General features: G+C 35.3%; 1 protein-coding gene across 2 annotated transcripts in view; it reads right to left on the bottom strand.

Moving 5' to 3' along the window:
- Positions 1–2,119: 2,119 nt before the first annotated feature.
- kibra (WW and C2 domain containing protein kibra) overlaps positions 2,120–18,577 on the bottom strand; it is a 63,417-nt gene continuing 46,959 nt past the window's right edge. For both annotated transcript variants that reach the window (XM_076125770.1, XM_076125768.1), the window contains 17 exons: positions 18,285–18,393; positions 16,344–16,518; positions 15,025–15,870; positions 14,087–14,222; positions 12,210–12,312; positions 11,720–11,818; positions 11,202–11,306; positions 10,759–10,876; positions 10,193–10,373; positions 9,365–9,518; positions 9,024–9,115; positions 8,587–8,732; positions 6,761–6,868; positions 6,311–6,424; positions 5,881–6,045; positions 5,240–5,434; positions 2,120–4,789 (listed from right to left, as the gene is read on the bottom strand). In XM_076125770.1, coding sequence (XP_075981885.1) covers positions 4,507–4,789; positions 5,240–5,434; positions 5,881–6,045; positions 6,311–6,424; positions 6,761–6,868; positions 8,587–8,732; positions 9,024–9,115; positions 9,365–9,518; positions 10,193–10,373; positions 10,759–10,876; positions 11,202–11,306; positions 11,720–11,818; positions 12,210–12,312; positions 14,087–14,222; positions 15,025–15,870; positions 16,344–16,518; positions 18,285–18,393 — 3,129 coding nt within the window. In that variant the 3' untranslated portion in view covers positions 2,120–4,506. The remainder of the gene's footprint in view (positions 4,790–5,239; positions 5,435–5,880; positions 6,046–6,310; positions 6,425–6,760; positions 6,869–8,586; positions 8,733–9,023; positions 9,116–9,364; positions 9,519–10,192; positions 10,374–10,758; positions 10,877–11,201; positions 11,307–11,719; positions 11,819–12,209; positions 12,313–14,086; positions 14,223–15,024; positions 15,871–16,343; positions 16,519–18,284; positions 18,394–18,577) is intronic.

Raw genomic sequence — 18,577 nt, forward strand, 5'->3', positions numbered from 1 at the left:
ATTGTAAGATTGAGCCCTTGCGTGTTTCTCAGAGGTTTAAGTACTCTACCTACAACACTGTTATACTTACTGTTATTTCGGCTCTGGCAACACTGTTATTAATTTCCCTTTTATTGTGATTTGTGATCTCGAATCTTACGTTTTTATCGGTTAATTCGTAGGTGGAGTGTTTTTATGAATATAAATAGATTTGAGTGGTGTTGGACAAGTTGGTACTATTTTTAACAGAAATTACTGTGATTTGTTGATAACATCTTAGGCTATTTTGAGTATATTTTTGTAATAAGTAATTTTTATTCAAACGGTTCTCCCTTTTAGGAAAATAACTGTAGCTATTGTTTGGTGTTACCCCTGGTAGTACAAATCGTACTGTTAATATGTTATTACGTTTTGCCGATAGGTTCTAATGGAAAGGCCAGTATTTATATTTTACTCAGAGCTATTCTATTTGCCAATTACGTTACTACACTAACCTAATACCTACGAAGAAATATGCCGTAGAAGGCTTGAGCTTATGAGTACAGATTCGCGAAACGACAAAACGCAATATGCACCAATAATCAAACACCGGACCTCATGATCGACAGTCATAATCTAGAATCGAAATAAACAACTATATATGAAAAACAGAACAAACATTACCATTACATTTTTGCATTTATACCTTCAATGCATGCAATACCGGATAAAGCGATACAATAAGTCAGATAATTATCTTATTTATCTAGTCTAGGCAGTGTAGTCGAAGGCCTGATGACAACTGTTAAATAACCGACACGAAATAACGAGCTAAAACTAGGTTATGTAGATAAATGTACCTGTAGGGTTTTGTTAGGACTGCCACGGTTTGCAGGTGTATAGGATTTTGCGTGCATATTATAAAGTAACTGCCTGCTTACTGCTTTTATAGCTAGCTATCTAGATCGGAGGATATGCTATGATACGTAGATGTATATCTATGATGTGGTACTAACCTAGGCTCAGCAGGACCTATTCTACACACACCACCAGAGAATTATATAGTTTAATTCTCTAAAAATGATCATATGACTCAAAATGCAGGTATCCAGTACCTACTAATTGCTTTGTCTTCGGATGTATTGCTTTAGTAGTAGTAGCAGCTTTTCTATAGAATTAAACAGAAAATTGGAACTAAAAAGAAAATTGGAACTTCACCTAGTTTCAATCAAGGTTAGTTTTGTTTCCTATGTTCTGGAACGATAAAGGCGCCCATAGCCAGTTGCGCTCACCGGTCGGTAAACGATCCGTGGGTTAAGCAACCATTGCCGCGGTCATTCCATAGATGGGTGACCGCATAGTGGTATTTGAGCTGGGCGTCTCCGTGCTTCGGAGGGCACGTTAAAAGTCGGTCCCGGTTGTTGTCTACTAAGATAACAGTCGTTAAGCCACGTCAAAGGCCTCTCGGGTGGCTTGAACAACTTTGACACTAGGTTGACCACGGACCATACGACGAACGAACGAACGGAACGATAAACAGTCCCATTACCAAAAAAATAATAACTGAAAATGCCGTACTTAGGTACGTTATATTTTAAGTCCAGTCTGTTATGACTTACTCGGCAGTTCAATATTTTTTTCATTATAATTGTATTTACAACCTAGTCTACTGTTTACTGTACTAACCATCCAATTACGTGGCTTAACTATATAATCTACGTTAGTTAGGTAGTTATATAAAGCAATCAGCGCAATAATAACGACAACACGGTAAGCTAATGTTTAGCGGCAATTGTCAACCTATCTCTTGATACGATCGCTAAATTGTGTCGTGTTGTGGGACTTTGTGTGTACATAGGTAAGACTATATAATGTGAACAGAAAATATAATAACTTCATGTGTTTGTAATGCAGGTTTGATCAAAAATAGATTTTATTACTAATAAAACTTAAGTCTAGTACCTAATTGATTAAATATTTTTGTGAAATTATTTCAATGAAAACAATTGCCGTATTTCAATTATTAACTTCGTTTATGGAAGATACGAATATTTTTAAGAGAGATTTCTATTTCGTGAACCAAGAGTTGTTAGTTAGACAGATTTATAAAGATGTGTAGAAATGTAAAGAATTTAAGATAAGGTAAAATTAAACAATGTAGTATTAATTTATAATTTTTATTTTCATTTGTATGAATTGTATTGGCATTTTTACAAAATATAATGACCCCTTTATTTTAATGGAAGAATTAAAACAAGGCTTATATTAATTTGGCAAATCCAAATTCACCTCAGTAACAATTACACTATGTATAAAAACTCCAAGTAAATAATTATAATAAAAATATACATTTTTTACAAAAATGTAACATTACGTAAAGATTACAGCTAGGAGACTATTGTATTCTTGATATAAAAATACTTAACATGGACTAATATTGCTAAATAATTAATAAGATAATAGTAATAGTCATAAAGTCAAAATTCAGATATGCAAATTCTTTCATTAAACATATTTTTATTCAGATTATTTACACAGATTTTTATTAACTAGAATAATAATATTAAATAAAGATATGTACAGAATGTACAAAATTATGTTTACATTATGATTGTTTACAAAAATATATCGATACGTTTAGAAAACCAGACATTTTTTTGGATATTTTTGTAAAAAAATGTAATTTAGTAAATTGTCGATATATTTTTGCTGACAAAATTATAATCTCTTCATTTATAAACGCTAACATAGTTCCTTTGCATATAAATTTGACAGACAAATAGATAGAAAGGAGTATTTAGGGGTATGTTACCCGAAAACAATTGACGTTTATAACTAAAGTAAGTTTTAACATACGAATGATGAATGATTGAGACAAAATGTTCAGTACATATTCAGATCTGAGAACGCAGCACATAATGGAATTATAACTAGTAAATATTGCACGTTTAAAGCTTCGATCACATCTGCTGGCGTGGAAATGTAACACAGACGTTAAAAAATACATACATATATACATACTATAATGGGCATATTCACGCCTAATAATGTTAAAGAGTTCTTGCCTGTATCTAGTTTTTGTGAAAGAAATTAATGAGGTATCCTATGTATTTGATTGACGGCTAGTTGTTTAAAAAATTGTCGTCTGTGTTTTTCACACGTTGAGCCGGTAGATGTGAATCGACTTTAAAACGACAAAGATTTTGCGTGTCAAAATATTCGGACCTAGAAAATTTGTAGCCGTTGTTGTAATTTTGAAATTTGTGAATAGATTTTTTTTTTCATTGTTATCGGGTTTTAAGTGGACATTTTTCTAGGTCAGTTTGAAAGACATAGGGCAATTACTCCACATAACTAAAGCCTTATGTACAAAGCTTTCTTTTTGGCCTTTCAAGTCCTATTTATTCGGTGGAGAGAACCCTAATCAGATATAACTTTTGCAAAAATCAAAAATTTGATTGCAATGCGGAATAAAGTTCTTCGAAATGCAGTTAAAATTGATAAATTGCAATTGCATTAGAAAATATTTTTGCAAAAATTATGTAGTTTTATTTTATCTACAGATGAACTTAGTCGGTGGGTCCGAAATTTTACGTATTTTTATTTACAAAGTGACCGTAACCCCACATTATGTTCTAATTACAATAAAAAAATATGTTTGGCATACATTTTGTGACTTGTCATACAACTACTTTGTACCTATTCACTCCCGTCTGGCATGCCATATATGGCACAATCGCAGGCTTTACATCAGGCACCAATCATTAAAAGGCACTACATTTAACCCCTGAACTATAAGTATATTTAAACCACAACTTTTATAAATACAAATGGTTTTTTGTAACAGTTTTTATCTAAATTTTTATCTATGGACGGGATTTTAGTAATACGAATAGTCAGGGGTTTGAATTTGTTCTTATATTTGTACATACAATACGATACATAAAACTGGTATAATGAATAAGATCAATGTAATCTTTATGGCACTCTATTTGCACACATACGTACATATCTTAGAGTCCGGATATATAATATAACCAATATTCTATAAGTTTTAGCTTCAGTCTTCGAACCAGAAAATCTCAATAGGCAATATGATCACAGTAAATTATGTTTTATATTTTTATGCAATTTTTATGGTGCCATATTTTGCCATAGGCCATACTTAGAGCTGTTTAAACAGGTGGTTTTGTTTGTAAGATTACTTGAATATGTGTCAAATAAAATTTACCACTATTGTGCAGAAGTCGATGAACAAAATCTTTTATAAAGGCAAATCCGTACATAATTATGGTACAGAAATAAATTTTACACTGAACTGTATATTTTTTAAAATCCCTACCAATATAGTCAAAAGTATCAGCCAATTCGTCCAAAAACATTTTAAAATGGGTACAATTTTGTACCCAACCACATTTTAAAAGACACAATTGTGCCCGATGATACAGAATCGGGTGAATTTTATTATTTATGATAAGTTTTGCTCATCAACTCCTACCCAACCCAATTATCTACAAACAAAACCACCTCTGACATACAGCTCCCCTTTCAAACTTGTACACCGAGTACTCTATCAACAACAATCTCATACCTTACTTCTTCAGTCTTAGTGTCGTCCTTGGGTTCCTCCAAGCAAGGGTTCTTGCACTCCACCACGTTAGCCTGGCCCTCTCGCCGGAGTTCGTAAGAGGTCTTAGAGGACCTACCGTCGGGGGTCCTCCGTTCTTCGAGCTCGTCCTCCCAGTCGTCTTCTGAGAGGATGTCGTCTCCCTCCTCCCCGGGTAGGACTGGGATGGTGGGTTTGGTGCGAGTGAAGAAGGCCATCTTTTCCCTGTTGATGAAATGGTTGGTTGTTAGAATTGATTTGGTCTTGCAAGTAATTTGTATGAAAGCTGGGTGGATTGCGATTTCAATAAATTGGTGAAACATTTTTTTAAACAGTCTTAATATAGCAATATGCCATTGGTAATTTTACAAGTTCTTGCACATAATGGATTTGTTGCTGGAGATAACTTTGCAACGCCGTGCTAAGGCAAGCTTTAGACTTTTTTTATATATACGATTTATATTATTTCAAATATGTATTCAGTCGTCAACTTGATTCTTTTGAAACAAAGAGTCGTCGACATGTATGGGCAGATTTGTGGCTTTGGTTTATAAAGTTAATAATGCAATAATCAAATATCGTTTCTTTTGAAATAAAGAGTTGTAGACAAGCATCAACAGGCCTGTGGCTTTGGTTTATAAAGTGAATAATAATATGTAGTGATGAAATACTAACTTGAAAGTGACGAGGTCTGGCTTCCTGGCGGGCTGGCGGCTCCGGCGCAGGCGGTAGATGTTCCTGGCAGTACGCGCCAGCAGCCTGGCGGCTCGCTCGCCCACGCCCGCGCCGCCCACGAGGCGCCGCAGCGTGGCGTCCTCCGCCACCCACGCCGCCACGCCCGGGTCGCCGCGGGAACACGCCTCCTCCAATCTGCACCACAAGTGGAGTTAGGTTAATACAGGTAACTTAGAAATGTGTGATGTTGCTCATGACTAAGGTTGATTAAAATAAGTAAAAGTAATATGAAAACTTCTTAAATATTACTAGGTATTGGACAAAACTACACAAAACCAGTAACTTTAGCTATAAAACAAATAAAACAGTTGTACTCATATTCATCAACATAATTTTTATTAATGTCTGATGGCTTGGAAATAGTAATGAAGCAGCAACATTTAATAGCGTTATGAATTTAACAATATACATCAATTAAAAAAAATACTAAGTATACTTAAGTCACTCCCATAAAAGAGTAATCCTTATTAGTCATCAATAGAAATATTATCAAGTAGAAACATTGCATAATGAGTCTGGGGAGCCTTTAACCCAACTTATAGGTCGGTATACGTGAAAAAAGTAAAGTTTGTTGTTGTTACCTCTTCTTGAGATGTGTGAGGTTGGCGATCTCAGTGCGCAGGTCGTGCAGGCGCGTGTGCTGCGCGCGCAGGTCCAGCGCCAGGTCCAGCGACGTGCGCGGCCGCGTCCAGGCGCCGCGGCCAGCAGCGCCCGCCGCCTGCACCGCGCCGCACGAACGACCCCATCTGAGACAAAACAACACATGTAACACTCTGTGCAGTCTAGAATAAAGTCTAGTAACCAATACGACTTGTTAGTAATCAAGCGCAAAAGAGTGGGCTTAATGTACACTTCAAAGCACACAGAAATACAATCTAAACTTACTTAATTTAGTGAAAATTTCTTCACAAAAAATCCCAAACTAAACCTGAGATTCGCACCCAAGACTACAGTGCGGTAGTCAAATTGAGCATAAAGATAGTCCAATGTTAAATGTCTGATGATACATACCTAAGTGATCGGCGTTCGCGCACGCTCCTGTCGAATGGTATGCCGGAGGGCGGCGGTTGTGACGTCACACGACGATACGCCGCCATTGATGAGTCCGACTCCGAACGATTCAGTCTGGACAAGAAAACAATGGATTTATAACTATGATTACATTTAGTACCTATGTATTTATTTCCTTTCAAGCAAACAACAAATCCTATATATTATACAACTCGCTTCATTATTTTTCTCTAGATAGAGAGAACAAAGCTAATAAAGTGCCTTTGTGGAATATTTGTTTTTTTTTAACAACTACCAATATTCATAAAATAGAAAACTGCTAGTAGCCGCCAAAAGTCTGCATATTCAATTGAAAAAGAGCCTATGTAGTCAACAACATAAATCTACTTAAGCCTTTTTTAACCTTTAAGTATTATTTTCCTATAATATAATAACAGTTATGTATATTACCTGCATATATACTGTGCTTTGGCGAAGCTCTGCGGTTGTGGAGAGAACGTTTGCGAGCGCTTGATGGTGGCCAGCGGCTCCGACAGAGCGTTCGCCTGTTCACTTTTTCTATAATAAAACATTTTCATATTTAGTACTTATTGAGTTTAGTGTTATTGATATTAGTAATATGTGTTTTAGTCAGATTTATAAGATTGATACTCTTGGCCAATATTGCATTAATTTTCTTATATTTCAACTTGTTTGACACAATATTATCAATTTCTTGAACACAATAAATAAATATACGAATATGAATGTTGCAATTATATTAAACAAGTCTGCAATTTTTACGTATACCCACGCCTTTGGGCTTTTGAGTGGAATAATTAAAAGTGATAAATATTTTTTGTATTTTATCGAAATAGGACCATTTACTGTTTTCAGTTATAAGCAACAATCGTAATTTTCGTAGGTTAAGATTGTTCGAAGTATTATTTTTTCTTATAAATCTGACTAGAACACGTGAAAAACAAACAAAAACATATACAATATGACAAGATACATCCACATTGTGCCACGTTTCATGCGTTTCATGCACATCACACTCGTGTTTATTTATTATTATATAAAACAAATCATGCGCAGCGACATACCCAATGGTAAACATATTATTTACACAAAAATAGTACTAAAAAGGAGTTCTATAGATTCCAAGAATCGAGTTACATTTTGTAATAAGATTGAATGGTATATATAGACTTCTTAAGGTTAAAATATTCATATTATTAAAGATTACTAGTTAATTTTATTTTTAATTACTGCAAAAGCTAAAACTAAGCTGAAGTTTAAGATTGTCTTGTAGTCGCTACGATTTACCAGGAAACAAAAAGAAATGTAGATCGATGTAGGGAAATCGTAGCAAGTGGCATTACTTTTATCTTTGCGTGCCCCATGGAAAAGGACGTGTGTGGACGTATGTATGCAAACAACGGAGATATTTTCTTACAGTAACAGTAGTTATGATATTACATTTTTTACTAACCAATTTTTAATCCCAGAAATATTGCTCAAGAAATTCTATCTATTAACACTACACCAAACAATTTTTTACAAAAAAAACGAATTCCCATTGAGTACATCACGTGTAAAGGTCCACATAATCGTTGTGTCACAATGTAAACATACCTATATACAAGACTATGTACAGTTAAACGTAGGGGTATATTATTTCTCGAGACGTGCCTCGTGAGGCCGTCCGTCGGCCGCCGGTCGCCTCAACTTCATATATCTAGGAGAAACATTTATAGTACAGTTTACCCATCACCCTTTTTGTTAGTAGACTTTAATTACTATAGGGAATACATAGTATATAATAATACTTCAAGGATTTGGACATATTAAGTTTATAAGTTGTTCTTCCAGAATTTTCTTCGTGTTATGTCGCAGTTTTAGTAGAATAAAAGTATAGGGACTTGAAGTGTTTTGATACTTGTAATGTTAAGTTATTTTTTGGTACATAATAATATAAGGCAATTATTATACAGCTCTGTACCTATAGACAGCTTATTGTAAATGTAATTTTTCAATTTATTCCCAAAATCCGATTAGCAAAATACCCTAATCTGAATGCCTTACATATAAAAAATTATAACAACCTACACCAAAAGTCAATCCATTTTCCCCAAAACCATTTAAATTACCCGCTACCAACAACTGTATTAGGAGCTTATTCAACCACCTCCAGATAAAACGAAAAAGATTTCAAACCTAACTACTCCTTTACTCTAAACATAGTCACTCAACCACATATATTAAAATTATTATGTATTGTATTATAAGCTTACCTTCTATGTAATTGCCTCGCGCCTTCAGGACAGAAGTTGCACTCGGTATTGGTCTCCTTCTCCGCGGTGGTGGGGTGTAAGAACTCCTCCTCCAGTGCTATGTCCTCCTCGGGAATGTAGTCCTCGAACGAATCCTCTTCCACTATCTATTGCCACAAATAATATTGAATGAGTGGGTGGAAGAATAGAATCTCTTAATTAATCTATCTTAATGAGAAGCTAAGGCTACAAATTATTTTTCTTCTCTGAAATTCTAAGAATAATAAAGAATAGCAGATTTTGTATTTGGTTTCGATTTCGTTGCACGCAAATGCGTATACATTTTGTTTACTTTGCGTACAACCTCGCGATGTCTTATACAAAATTGATTTATATAAAATTCTCATACCTTTAGTATTAAACTAACTTATTGAAGTAATAATGTAAGGTATATTCACCTGATTAAGTGGTTCTCTGGACTCTTCGTCTTCCGACGCTGAATTCTCTGCACAATCTACATTACACTCTGCGCCTGTCATACTTTCTGGACCTGCAACAAAATTAATACAATATTTTAATACACAGAGTAAACATTAGGTACAGTTTTATTAATAAAATACGATTTCATGTTTAATTGTAATTTAATTTTAGTGTAATAATAATCACATTAAACACCTCTAAAACATTTTAAAAAATTAAATAAAACGTGAATGAATTTATTTATCTCTCAGTGATGACTTACTATAGGTTGTACATTTGTTTATGAATAGTTTGTTTTATTAAAAAAAAAGTATCTTACCTCTATTCCTAGTGAGTGTGGAGGTCTGCGACGATATGACAGTACTCTCATCTGAGCTTTCATCCCTCCTCATACACCGGAAACTGAGGATGTTGTACCACTTTTGAGATACGGAGTCCGGCTCGAAGTCCGCTAGACTCACTTGGGCACAACCCTACAAGAAAAAAACAATATTTCGTTACTATTTGTGGGTAAATTATAGTTTTTAATAGTATGTGTTAGGGTTGTCAGTGTTAATCGCTCTCGCCTGTGTGGTTAATCACATGGCACTCAAAGCTGAAAGCCGAATACTCGAATTTGGCTAGTTGTCATCATGTTAGATTCAATTAAACTAGCTGGTTTTGTTAATGTGAAGAGTATGTTAGTTTTGTGTGTATCTAATCTAATGTCTAAACGTAAAAGTTACAATATTTCCGAACTCATTAGTATTATGTGTGCTTATTCTGTTGAAGTATATCAAATAATCGTTATTGCAAAAATACAAGATCAGTTTTATGACAATTGCATTTTTTCTGCGTTTATAATATAAACCAAAGAGAGAGACAATTTATCACGCGGTACATGTACACGTGTACGTTTGCCCGTATACGTTCATTACACACAAAGTTCACACCCTTCCTAATATACACTTTCAAGAGCAATTCTATAAAAAGCTATTTATATATCAGTAGTCATACAGTCATATCACGTTCTTATTATATGAGTATGAGCTTGAGAAGACATTGCTATTGCTTTGGCCGTGGACTCTTAGGAAACATACCCTAATTATGATCCAAAACATAAGATAACAAAAGTTTATCAATCTTCAAGTATAAGGTAAGTACTCACGAGACACTCATGGTGCGCGACCAGGTTGACCTGCAGCGTGGCAGCTCGCAGGTGCCTGGCGTCAGGCAGAGGTGCGCGGCGCGCGTGGCGCCACAGCACGGCGCCGCCGCGCCACGCCACCGTGTCGCTGCTCCACGCCACGCCGCACCCGCCGCCCACCACCAGCGCGCAGCGGACACCACTGGAGATAAAAGGATTATTGTAAATTTGGTACGGTGAAAAGTAAAATAATACTACCTATAAGGCCGCTAAATAGACGCTAAGTCTTAACACTCTTTCAAACTTTAGCAAGTAGTGAGGTAGCAATAAGTAAAATTGATAAGCTTTTTACTTGAGTCAACAAAAGTGAGTATTAAATATCGACAATAAAATTACAAAATATGAAAACTAGTCTTCTCTTTACGACACGACATTAAGTTTACATAAAGTCATTCAAAATCTAAAAACCTTGCAACTAGCTCCTTATTATCAAACAAAAGTAAAATCAAAAAGCAACCTATTTTTAAGTAAGTAATTTGTGAGTAAATAAGGAAAATTACACGGTTAAATAGACAAGTAATACTTACACTTCAGTGCCAATATCAATGAACAAGGCGTGCAGGTTGCGAGCGCGTACGATACCGATCTCCAACACGCTCTCGTCCGGACAGTAGCGCAATTTGATCTCAATTTGTGCACTGTTCACTATAAACAAAAAAAAAATCACATAAGTCACAATTTACACTAAAATACATGTAAAAAAAGGTTATTACAGTTGCACAGTAAGGATTTCAGATTTTGTATTTCAAAAGTTTCAAACTATCTTTATACCATCGTTGTATTGAGTGTCGCTGTCGAGTTAGTGACATATACGCGATGGGAACTCGACATGTTATTACTGCTTTTTGCAAACATTTACATTACTGTATCATACTTGTTTTTATATTACCTTAAACCCCAATTTCACCCCTTAATATACAAATAATATAATAAATACCTAGTATTGTAAATGTGTATAATAAATATTTACCAGCGTTGTTAGGATCGTTGGCCGCTTGCGCCGCCTCGAACACGCCGGAGTCGCCCGCCACCGACTCGTCGCTCACTGCCGCTGACACTGATCTAGTGTTTGTACCTGTAATACACAAATATACATTAAAATCTATTGCTCGCTTAGACAGGGCCAGAACAAAGACGATCGAAAAAGATCGAAAAGAATTTAAATCATAGAAATAAGCTTTTTCCCAACAAGGGGATGGACGCAGGCTAACACTGACATAATTTTTTTTTGTTGTTCATATTACAATTGTTCAAGAACAGTCGCTTCTTTGGCTGCGTTGAAAATAAACCTTTTCAAAACTACATTTTGTGACTACACTAAACACAAAAATATCATCAATTAATGGTAATCAAGTGGCAAGTAAAACCTAAATCCTGTCAATTTATAGAGAATCTTTATAAATCAATAAGTATTTAATTAAGATTCCTTCTTAGATAAATTCGTTGTTCATTAGGTAAGTTGTAAAGTAAGTTATTGTTGATACTGACCACTAGAAGAGGGAGTTCTCGGCGATGGCGGTGGGGGCGTCTCCGATATTGGTGATAGAGGCTCGCACGGCCGACCGGGGCCTTGCAGTTGTACTGGAACTAACACACAACATACATTAATCCTATGAAAAAAAATATATCTTAAAGAAAATAGCGACATTATGGGTAACACTATTGGTTAGCATACGTGAGGACAATATTAGTAAGAGTTTTAAGAATTGTATAAATGATATTTAAACTAGTCTACCTATACAAAAACGACTGAAGTATGCAACTGAGTTAAGTTAACTATTATGAAATGTTTAAATATTTTTTTGCCAACCGTATAAATCACACCTATAGAGACATAAATCTCGTATAGCACAAAATCTCTTGAACCAAATTATTACTGTTACAATTTACATTAAATAATATGAGAACTTATTTAGTAAAATATTAAGATGGAGGCATAATGTTGTTTGATGGTGTTTTTTAAAGCAAGTAAACTTACTCGTAGCAAGTCCTGTGACTTCATTAAGTCCAGTGGCGACACCTATCCTCATTTCAGCTAGTTTCTCCTCCAATTCTCTCTGTTGCCGCCTTTGTCTTTCCACCTAGAACAAAAGATAATTAATGTTAGCATGTTTACTACTGATCTATGAACGTGAATGAAGCAAGAGAGGTTTATTAAGACTTTTTTTTATTAATACTTTGGTTTAAGTCTACCCCTACGGGAGGAAGGCATGATTTTATACATCTATGTATGTATGTATGTCTGCTAATGTGTATGTCTCTGCTAACGCATAAGGAGCGGATCTACAGATCATAAATACCCAGGTTTGGTTCCCGGAATAGTGTATATGAGTCTACCTTATACAAAACGTGACATAAGAGGTATAATATGTTAAAAAGGAAAACCTATTTCTTGCTTTTTTGTACCCCATTATGTATACAACCGCAAGTTATAATTAACAAAGTAATTACACTACATTTATAAACAAGTCTATTTATTTTCAAACATGTATTAATTAGCCTCGGCATTCAACCACACCTCATACAAACCCATACATAAATAGAGACAGGAAAAGTCATATCACAAACATCCTCTGGCAAAGGAAATACCCGTACAGCCTAAACTGTCAAATTTATCTTTTGACGTATGAAAAAAATATAGTGGCAGACCGCGATCTCGCCCGTGTAGACTTTGATTTACCCGTTTTCACAAACTTTTTTTGCTCCACTCTTAATCATAGCGTGATTATAATATAGCCTATAGCCTTCCCCAATAAATGCACTATTCAACACAAAAATCATTTATCAATTCGAACTAGTAGTTTCTGAGATTTGTACGGTCAAACAAACAAACTGTTTGGCTTTATATTAGCACAGAAGAGCAAAATAACATGAGTTATCCGTTGATCTGACCCGCTAAAGTGAAAGTTTTGACGGACATCGCCGCAGGGCGTACAATGCTTTGCATAAATCTGATTATGTAGTTCTATGATAGTGAATTAAATTTGTAATGTAAGGAGATAAGAAAGAGTTATTTTTACGCTTCATGACCAATAACTATTGTTTAGTTTACAACGAGAAATATCGATAGAAGTTTTAATTCTTTTATATATAGGATCAACTATCTGTAACAGGTAAAACTAGCATTTAATGTTTTTAAAAGGTTATCACCAAATTTTGGCGCACCCATCTATGTTTGTACCGTAACCAAATTACTTTACTTAGGCACTACCTTTTTAATCGTTATAGTCATACTTTAAAATAATATTAGTAGAATAGTGGTACCACAATCTATTTTTACCTGTGTTAGATAAAATATTGTCAAGCCTAAAGTTTGTGTATTTCCTTTCACGTATGTAATCATTCTACGTGGTTTTTTCTTAGAAATACTAATGTTATTATGTTATAATGTAACTGTGTATAATCAGGTGTTTAATTAATGATTTACGCTTTCATCTTTAATGTTTGCTTGTTTTGTTTATTATTGTGTATATATGTTTTGAAATAAACTGTAAATTGTTTAGTGAAGATTATAAATTATTGATGTTTTCTCATTTTAAAGAATTAACCATTCTAAGGGTACCCAAACATAATGTTTTTGCATGATAGAAAATATTATAATATTCATTAGACCACAAAGTATTTTCTCGCTGAAACCCCTATCAGAGGAATCTAATATTCTCTTATAATATATCTAACAAACACACAATTTAAACAGTACCTGTCCATAAACCTTTTACTAATGTATTTAATACACATAGACAGACAAGAACACAAGACTCAGCACACCTTTTCTTCGAAATCAGCCAATCAAACATACATTTTATCCCAATATATGCGCTAAATAGTATTTCATCTAGTATTTAAATGTATTACCTGATTATAAGAAGGTGGCGGCGGCGGCGGACTGGCAGATGACAGACTACTCCTCGGTGATAAGGAAGGCTGTGAGGGAGAACTGCTGGCGCCGGGGGTGACACTGTCAGCGTTGTAACTCGTGCCGCGGAGTAACCTGAGAAAATATAGAGTAGGGTTAGTTATTACGCTTTTTACCCGTGGTTATCCCGCTTCTGTCCACTATTACACATGGAAAATTAAATATTTCAAATACATGGTATAGGTTTATTGCACTTATTATTACTTATTATTATCACCCTACAGGGCAAGACTCTTTATAAAACATAGAACATTTTATATTGTTCAATATTTATGAGAACAATGCTTAAACTTTGCGCTAGATATACAAGGTAGTATAACTAGATAGTTACGTTTGGTAGACTTAAGGCGATTTGCTGCCGTAAAATCGTGTATATGGTAACGATTAAGCAAATATCTTACGTTAGGGTATCAAATGGATAGAATTTCGGCACACTTTTATTAGTAAAGCCCAAGTAATAATCTCTAAAACCTAGGCAGCTCGGGACATCTATGCTTAGTTTATATACAATTACATGAACTGTCTTTAATGACCAACAGTTTCACTTTTTGAAGTATTAACACTAAACCTTACATAGGACAAAGTGAAGATATGCATTATAACGATTCGGTAATCCTAGGAGAAAGTACCGGCCAGTGTCAGCCATGCTCCTTTTTAGGCGACGCTAATATTTGGATTGAGAAAGTTGTACGTATTGTCTAACTTGGCTTTACTCCATAAAGGTCGAAATCGACAACGTTGACGTGACCTCTCACTTAGAGAGAGACAAAACAATATGAATAACACAAAAAATAAGTATAAGATGTTTCAATTACAAGTTACTGTGAAAGAGTGACATGAAAACCAAATTAGAAAAAAAAATGTTTTTTGAACTCACCTTTCAACTCTTCGATGTAAATCCACCATATCAATAGGTTTATCCGCTTGGAACGACGCAGCTATCTGCGGACCTCCATAGATATCAGTAAAACTAATACCTGAACTCAAAGAGCCTTTACTACTCGCGGTAGAAAGAGACCCTAGACTCGAACTACTCGACACAGACAATGTACTAGCAGACAACGTCTTCAACTGCCCTTCTAACGTCGTCATTGATGTTAAAGCATCTTTCAACTGCTGCAGTAACAGTCGCTTCTCTTCGTGTAATCTCAAACGATCAGTTATACATTTACTGGACATCTCAAAGGCACTCTTCAAGTCCTGCTCTAATCTCTTACACTCAATCTCGATATCACTCATTTCTTGCTTAGATCTTGTTCTTGGAGTAATACTCCTCAATTCTCTAAGCAACTGTTCTTTCTCCTGGAATAGTAGTAGTCTATCCTTGTCTGATTCCGCCTGACCTGGTTGCACTTTGTCTTCAAGATCAGCTAGTTGTTGTTGAATTTGTTGTATCCTCTTTCTCGCTTCATCGTACTGAAGGCGTACCCGCGCCATTTCAGCTAGTCTTGTACCAATAGGTACTAAGTCAGCACATAAGTCGGTTTGTGACGCTGTACTGAGCTTCTCTTGAGGAAGGGATAAGGTGGAAAGGTCTGGAGACGCGTCTCCTAGTTGCAGTCTCGTCAAATCATCTTTTAATTTAGCGAGTGATTGCATAAGATCTGCTCTCTCTTTCTCACCAGACGTGAGCGATTTCTGAATATTTTTCAATTCAGTCATGATTGCTTGAGCTTCGGTGATGTTGTAACAGCCTTGTTGAGCGCTTATTTTTTGCTCCACTCTGAAATAGACGAATAACACATGAGCATACGCAAATTCGTAGTAACGATTCCCTGAACGTTGATATCAGAATTAGACTTAGTCATAACACATAAGTTTCCCAGAATTTCTGCTATATTATCTAATCTTAACAATGAGATCATTGTGTATTTCATTGACGAATTATCTTCATTCTGAGAATGGAAAGCAAGATTAGAAGATGTATAATCATGGGCTACATTTCTTACTATCTTACTTTCAGATTCTTAATCCAATCTATAAAGATTACCTCCAACGGCGTCTCATGTAAATTCTAACATAAAACTAAGTAACATCATAGTATCATATTATACGGTCCTGTATGACAAGATGTATAGATCCGAATGAAGCAAGGCAAGTTTGTAAGGAGCGCACCAAGTGACTTTTTTTGGTCTGTGCCTACACTCCATCGGAAAAAGGCGTGATATTATGTAAGTATGTTTGTAATATACTCACTCAGTGAGCGTGTCAACTCCTCGCCTAGCACTGGCGACCTCCGCCCTGGCCTGCCTCAGCTCTTTCCTCAGCTGGGCCACTCGGCCCCGGGCTTGCGTCACCTCCGACCGGAGTAGCTCCGGGTCATGTCGTGACGTCGTCGACGTCGTTGTCATTGACGTCGTTGATGAACACACTACGAAGATAAAAAGGTTAAAATGAATGTAAGTGGTAAGGATGTTTATGTTATGTATGACGAACTATATGAATCAAGAAATAATGTTCAAATTTTTTTTTGTTTATTAGTTTAAATACGAAAACGGATTTGAAAAGGAAGCTCCAAAGCCAGTAAATCAAGTGACGTACAAAAAAATCTATTGTGAGGTTAGCTGGGCGTAGCTATCTAAAAATGGACAGCGTAAATCTTATTTGATTGCAAGAGAAATCGTAGTTACTGCCAAAATTACACGTAAATATTTGCACAACTGATTGAAAGGTTCCGACAATGTTGTTGTTTCAAAAAGAATTTAACAGACGGATGCGCATATTATCGCTTAAATGTGTGAAACTGAACGACTGACTGAATACCAAAGCGTCTTAAGACGCAAAAGATAAACAAATGGAATAGCACAGAACAAATAAAAACTTAATAAAATGATGTCGTTGGACTGTGCTATGGCAAAATACAAAATAACATTCAATAAACGGACACAGAGCATAAACATTAAGAGACGAGTTCTTGCGATAAAATGTGGACACTATCTATGGAATCAGATAAAAATAACGCTGCATACTCGTATACCGATGGTTTTATTGGGAAAAAATAAATTTTGAACTGAAGAACTTGTGCAAACAACATTGTATTTGACTGAATTACTGGTATCGATTTTGCACAATGTAGTTGCAGCTGAGGCTATGAAATAGATTATTTGAGATGGTTCCGACTAGTGATATTAAGATCCTAAAAAGTGGGATAACTCTCTCAAAATGGCGTAAGATGCTGACCGCAAACGGAACATATCAGGGCAAAACTGCTATCTCTGAATTCCTGAGTCAGGTCCACCCTACTAGGAATATGAATAGGCAGTTATTATTCCGACAGATGTGGATACTAAAGCTTTATTTATTAGTCCATTCAGCTTCTATTCTCTAATATACGAGTCGCTGTTATATTAAGTAGCCATACAATAACTTGTAATTTTATGACGATATTGTTGGGCCGGGTTAGGGAATACCTGAGCGTTTATACAAAGGCGAGGCTGGTTTATGGCCCTAGACCTTTAGCCAAGGTCGTACGATTTATGTTATCAAGTAAATTTTCTTTGAAGTTTAAGTATTATTTAACCATCTTACAATATTCGAAGATTGCTATTATTTTGTTTTCTGTAACATATTTGTTATTGTATAGTATCTAGGAAAAGAAATGTTTTTTTTGTTATAACTTTGCGCGTGAAGTTTAGGGTCTAATATTAATTTATGTCAACGGATCCCTAAATAATAAGGCTTGGAAAATGATAATTTTCAATTTATCCACACAGCATGTTAAGAATTTGCAAACTTTAATGTGTTTAGTAGTTTTGTATTGATTGCAATTTATAATCTGGTCCCGACTGGCTTGCTGCGTCAGTGAACTTATAATTAAAGGTATTGGCTTCATGTTGGTATGTTTACTGTTATTGTATACTTCATGTTTACGGGTGAAATAGAAAATATAATGCGTAATATACTAGGGTTTAAGATGATCTTTGTCAAGCTGAAATACTCTAAATTCACAATCATGTGAAATAGCAAGCCATATAACCAGGCTATAACTTTGTTATTGTTGATCATATCGAAGTCCTCAATTTCGCAATTTTACTCAGTAGAAGCATTAGGTACAAGATACAAAACAGTATGCAGCGAATTCTTACATTTAGTTCAGCCGAGATTGGTAAATATTTTGTAATAGTACTGTATACTTACAACTAGTCCTAGAGGCGGCGAGGGTGGAGAGCGCATTGTTCAAATGCTTGTACTCATCCTGCGCCAAACACAGCCTCTGCTTCTTCACATCGTACATCTCTTTCTTCGCCTGCACAATAGAAAGAGATAGAATTAAAAACTATGAACGAAACACTTCCTATGTAGAAAGCTATAGAGAATAAACTATGAATTATTGGTATGTATCGTATACATATATGTATGTATGTTTTGATATGAAAAATTAGTTTTATAGAAAAGTCATATTCCTACAATGTCAATCTAATATCCGGTTT

This window comes from Anticarsia gemmatalis, chromosome 18 (genome assembly GCF_050436995.1).
Source record: "Anticarsia gemmatalis isolate Benzon Research Colony breed Stoneville strain chromosome 18, ilAntGemm2 primary, whole genome shotgun sequence".
Classification (NCBI taxonomy): Eukaryota; Metazoa; Arthropoda; class Insecta; order Lepidoptera; family Erebidae; genus Anticarsia; species Anticarsia gemmatalis.